The 6,000-nt window shown below is 39.4% G+C and overlaps 1 protein-coding gene across 1 annotated transcript in view; it reads right to left on the bottom strand.

Moving 5' to 3' along the window:
- Positions 1 to 1,774: 1,774 nt before the first annotated feature.
- Positions 1,775 to 6,000, bottom strand: part of LOC137375700 (uncharacterized) — an 81,787-nt gene continuing 77,561 nt past the window's right edge. The window contains exon 10 of the mRNA XM_068043087.1: positions 1,775 to 4,457. Within this exon, the coding sequence (XP_067899188.1) occupies positions 4,368 to 4,457 (90 nt within the window). The 3' untranslated portion in view covers positions 1,775 to 4,367. The remainder of the gene's footprint in view (positions 4,458 to 6,000) is intronic.

Here is a 6,000-nt window from a genome sequence, read left to right as displayed (position 1 = left end):
TCCAAAAGCATGATGCTTTCAACACTCGCCACCCACTCATGCCCACATCTCTGTCCTGGGATTGCTGCAGTGTTCCAGTGAACACCAATGCAAGCTCGAGGAACAGCACCTCATTTACCGATTAGGCATGCTACAGCCTGCCAGACTGAACATTGAGTTCAATAATTTCGGAGCATGACGGGCCCCCCATTTTACTGCTATTCTTAGTTATTTTTTCTTTTTTATGTGTTTATCTTATTTTAGTTTGTTTCTGTACCTACCCACTGTTTTTTTCATGTTTGTGCTTGGGGCCAGGCTGTTCAGTTTTCTGTCCACTAACACCCTCTCTGTACTAACGCAGTGTCTTTCAGCACACCATTAATATACCGTTTGCCTTTGCTTCGTGACCTTGTCCTATCAACAGTTTCTCTTTCGTTATCTCTTGCCCCACCCCCACTTTACTTGCTTAAAGCCATTTACATCTCCCCTTGACATTCAATGGCATTACCATCGCTGAATCCCCCACTATCAACATCCTAGGGGCTACCATTGACCAGAAACTGAACTGGAGTAGCCATATAAATACTGTGGCTACAAGAGCAGGTCAGAGGCTAGGAATCCTGAGGCAAGTAACTCACCTCCTGACTCCCCAAAGCCTGTCCACCATCTACAAGGCACAGGTCAGGATTGTGATGAAATACTCTCCACTTGCCTGGATGGGTGCAGCTCCAACAACACTCAAGAAGCTTGACACCATCCAGGACAAAGCAGCCCGCTTGATTGGCACCCCATCTACAAACATTCACTCCCTTCACCACTGACGCACAGTGGCAGCAGTGTGTACCCTCTACAAGATGCACTGCAGCAATGCACCAAGGCTCCTTAGACAGCACCTTCCAAACCCGTGACCTCTACCAACTAGAAGGACAAGGGTAGCAAATGCATGGGAACACCACCACCTGTAAGTTCCCGTCCAAGTCACACAACATCCTAACTTGGAACTATATTGCCGTTCCTTCACTGTCGCTGGGTCAAAATCCTGGAGCTCCCTTCCTAACAGCACTGTGGGTGTACCTACCCCAAATGGACTGCAGCGGTTCAAGAAGTCAGCTCACCACCTTCTCAAGGGCAATTAGGGATGGGCAATAAATGCTGGCCTGGCCAGCGATGCCCAAATCCCATGAATGAATAAAAAACTTTTTCTAATATTTGCCAGTTCTGATGAAAGGTCACTGACCTGAAACGTTAACTCTGCTTCTCTCTCCACAGATGCTGCCAGGCCTGCTGAGTATTTCCAGCATTTCTTGTTTTTATTACTGATGATTACAGTCTGGCACTGGTGTAAGTGGTGGGAGCATTAAGAGATAATTAACAATGTATACTGGCTTACTTGCAACTTATGCTTGCAGCATGTTAGTTCCAATGACATCAACTATAAATGAAACTGGTCACCAATACACAGATTCTATTTTTAAAATGAGTGGTTCAATTCAGTTATTTAAATGCACCAAATAACAAAAACAAGATGTACTGTACATTAACTAACACTGATTTTATTTGGTTATGCAAAAAGTTTGACAATGAAACAGTATCCAGTAAAAATGCATTTAAAATCAAAATTCCACAGAATACAATCAGCACATCCCTTATAAAGATATAAAACCAAACAGATGTGTATGCATAATAACTGCACTATTTTAATGCATAATGCATGTTTTGACTATACTCTGCGGCACTAAGTTACAAAACTAAATTCAGAAAATAACTTTTTTGGCAAACAAATTTCTTTAGTTGGAGCATTCAAAAGCAGCTACAAATTAAGGAATTTTCCGTGCGCTCTTTTATAAGTAACTGTTGTTTTACAAAGACTATTACTATATGCTTCTCTCCTCAACTAAGAAAATGCAGAATAAGCTCTAGGTGGACTAAAACATTCTGCAACTATACTGTTTTTTGGGCTATATTTACCAGCATCTATATACAACTTCTTTCTCCACAGTCCTCTCAACATTGCAAACTTCCTGATTTTCCTTTAAAGATAAAAAGCAAGGTCTGTTAAGATTTCATTCAATATGGATCTTGAGAAAACCTGCATCCAGGTATCTTATAGCCAATTTAATCAGAAAATCAGTGATGAAACCCAATATAAATAGAAATGCAAATCTCTCAACTTTCACCATGCCATTTCATGAAGTACACATTGTTTATCATGTTTTATTATTCAAAACATCTGAAAATTCCTCATTACCTCTTAATTTTAAGCACAGCCACAATGTGTAAATAAATAACAGATGGAAATATTACAGTAAAATACAAGTTCTGTTAAATAGAAATTTACCCAAACCACACAGATCAGGAAGGCCCTACGTTCAATCCTGGGGTTGTGCTGAGTTACCCAACCTCAGTGAGGTAGCAGTATGGGTGATACAATTGGACTCAGCACCCCAGGTCTAGGAAGGGAGAGGAAAAAAGACAGATCGCTGCCCAGTGACCGAAACTGGAAAGTGCATGTGTGTGCATGTTAGGATAGGGCAGTAATGGATTCCACTGCAATGTCCTCCATGGTCAAATCACCAGCTGATATCCATCAAGATTGGCACATGAAGAACTGGTGTATGTGAAGTGCCAAAGGGCTGCCAGGATTCATGAAACTGTATGCAAATATGAATTATCACTATTAGCAGGGGTAGGAAAAGAAAGTGGATTCCCTCCATAAGTTTCTCCACACAATAGTAATAAAGAACCTGTAGCATTTATTTGAAGACTAAATACAAAGTATTTAAGAAAAGTTTAATAAAAAGGCACTAAGAAATTGTTACTGAATATGGTTCAAGTATAATAATGAAGAGGAAAAAAAAAACTTATGAACTTGAACCACACAGAATTATAGGTTTACACATGCTTGGAAACGGTCCTCAGGCATGAAGCTCATCTTCCCTGATGGAAGACAAATAAGCACCACCGTAAGTATGTTAAAACAAAACAAATATGGGCACTTTTCATTTCGAGACATACATACATACACACCCCCACACTGCACCACCACCACCAACCCCCCCCCACCCCATGTCAGGTTCACAAATTACAATTACCAAGTTTTTGAATTAAATAGGACAATATATTTGTGGGGCATGATGACTTATGCCAAATAATTTAAGCAGTTTAAGATTATGCTATAAACTATACTGCCAACTGTGTGACTACATTGCAAAATTAGGTATAATGGATATGGGATTTAGGGGTACCCCAGTAATAAAATTCCCAATGCTTCCCGTCATACATTGAATGCCACTATATTATCACAAAAGTAGGGTGTTGTGAAACTTTTGAGTCCAATCCACAGTTAGGCTCATGGCTTAATTAAATTTGAAAACGCTTTAAAAATAGTTACAACAAAACTAAACAGATGCAATACTACATTATCAAGTATTTTTATCCAGTCGTACAGAATGTTTTTAGCTACTGAAACACATATAAAAATATATTACTCAAATGTAACCTAGATGCAAATGACAAAAATGTCACAACACACTTAAAAATACCAATACAAAGTAAATATTATTGGGTTTTACACTTTAGAGCCAGCAAATGACAGATTTTAATTCACTATCTCTTTATTTAGTACTTACAGAAATATATAAAAGGATAACGTACTTGTGACATTGCAACATGAAAGCTTCTGCAGGAAGTGTGAAAGATTCATAAATCATAATCACAAACCAGAGTAATTACAAATGTTTTTTACACAACTGAGAACACTTGCACTTAGAAAGGTGCAATATTCTGTGAGTATGATTTAAATATATTTGAAGCATCTTGTGGTGCAACTTTTAAGTAACAATTAACTGTCAGATTTATTTTCACGGCAGTTAACAATCAAATTCTTGGACTGTGGAATTGTCACAAACACTCACATCATTAAGCTCAATGAATTTACTTCTCAAATATAGTTAATAGTGCCAGTCAATTTAGACTTTAAGTCCTTATATAGGCACTAATAAATAAAATCAAAGTGTCAGAATCTCAGCTCCTAAAGAAGTTTTGTAAGAAGTTGACACTGATTTTATAAATTGTAGCACATATTCTATTTTAAAAGGGGAGAAAACGTTTTGGATAGACAGACTGATCTGGATCTACCAACTCCAGCAAAAAATGCCTCCGTATGCAGCAAAGTGAACTCAGTTTTTCATTCACTGATAACATAATCACACTGTTCAGAACTGCAACATCTGAAGATTTTCTAAGAAACCAAAAATAACCCTGTACAATACAAGCAGTTTTCTTGAACCGAAAAGGCATTTCCCCTTATTAGGAGCTGTTCTTTCTGGTGGGGAAAAGAGCAAACCAAATTGTAATTGTATACAACTCAGGTTTCTTCTATTGTAGCCCTATGTTTTACAATCCTTCACACTTTTGCACATTTTTTGATCTGTTCTTGGGTCCTCTGGCCCAACATCAGTTTCATTAGGCTTTGTAAGCTGGAAGAAAATAGAAATTTGTAAACGTCCTATTGAAACAGTGGTAATTTGAACAATATTAATTCCTAATTTCTCAGCATTTTCATCAAATCAAAATATGGCACCAGAAGTACCAGTTGGAGGTCAAGCCCTCAAGCCATAGAATCTTGCAGCACAGAACGAGGCCATTCAGCGCATTGTGCCTGGGCCAAATCCTCAATACATTAGCCATGCCTGTACATAAACAGGGTCATTTCACCACAGCAAAAGCAAAATACAGTAAAAGCTTTGCTATCTGGCACTTTACCGACCAGAAAGCTCGATCATGTGGAATTTCTAAAATCTTCCGATGCTCGTCTCCCTATGCCGAGTTTTCCAGAGTGCAGCAATTGTTCTCAGCATTACTGTACTGTAGTTAGTGATGCTGCCGGCAGTCCATCTCGTTGCATCACTGCTTATGCAGTTACCACGATTTATCTCCTCACCATCTTCTTTATCTAGTGTTTTAGTATAATTTATACATTACATTTACCGTCAAGAATTCTATGCATCTTTACTGCCTCAAGATTTTCATATTGTACATCTTGTACTTTGCAAGTAATCATATCTCAAAATTAAAACTATTGCATTGTATTGCCTTGGTAGTACGACTCTTGATTAACTGGAATATGATTACCCGGCACCTCCCAGGTCCGGTGCATGCCGGATAACAAAGCTTTTACTGTACTGCGAATGCTGGAAATCTGAAACAAAAACGGAAAATGTTGGAAATACTCATCAGGTCAGGCAGCACCTGTAGAGAGAAAAACAGAATTAATGTTTAGGTCTGTGACCTTTCAGCAAAGCCGACAAAAGTTAGACAAGTAATAGGTTTTGAGCAAGTGAAGGGGTTTGGGGGTGGGGGGGGGGGGGGGGGGGAGAGAGGGGAGGAAAAACAACAAAAGGAAAGGTTGTGATAGGGTGGAGGGTAGGAGAGATTAAATGACAAAAGGTTCCATGGTACAAAGCCAAGTAAAGAAACAAAAGCTGTGTCTCAGTGGAGGTGTAAATGGCAGGGTAGCAGCCACCCAAAGACAAAGTAGGAACATAGATCAGAAATAGGAGTAAACCATTCGGCCCCTCGAACCTGCTCCGCCATTCAACTAGATCATGGCTGATCATCCACCTCAATGTCTTTTTCCCACACTATCCCCATATCGCTTGATATCTTTAATATCTAGAAATCTATCAATCTCTGTCTTAAATATACTCAATGACAGCCTCCACAACCCTCTGGAGTAGAGAATTCTAAAGATTCACCACCCTCTGAGGGAAAAAATTCCTCCACGTCTCAGTCCTAAATGGCCTATCCCTTATTCTGAGACTACATCCCCTGGTTCTTGACCACCGCCCACATCTCACCATGCAGGGGAAACATCCTTCCTGCATCAACCCTGTCGAGCTCTAAGAATTTTGTACGCTTCAATTAGATCACCTCTCGTGTTTCTAAACTCGAGAATATAGGTCTAGTCTCCTCATTCTCTCCTCATAGGACAATCCCGCCATCCCAGAGATAAGCCTGATG

This window comes from Heterodontus francisci, chromosome 12 (genome assembly GCF_036365525.1).
Source record: "Heterodontus francisci isolate sHetFra1 chromosome 12, sHetFra1.hap1, whole genome shotgun sequence".
In the NCBI taxonomy this organism is placed as follows: Eukaryota; Metazoa; Chordata; class Chondrichthyes; order Heterodontiformes; family Heterodontidae; genus Heterodontus; species Heterodontus francisci.
Note: the sequence above shows the minus strand (reverse complement) of the source record. Positions and strands in the feature narration are given on the sequence as shown.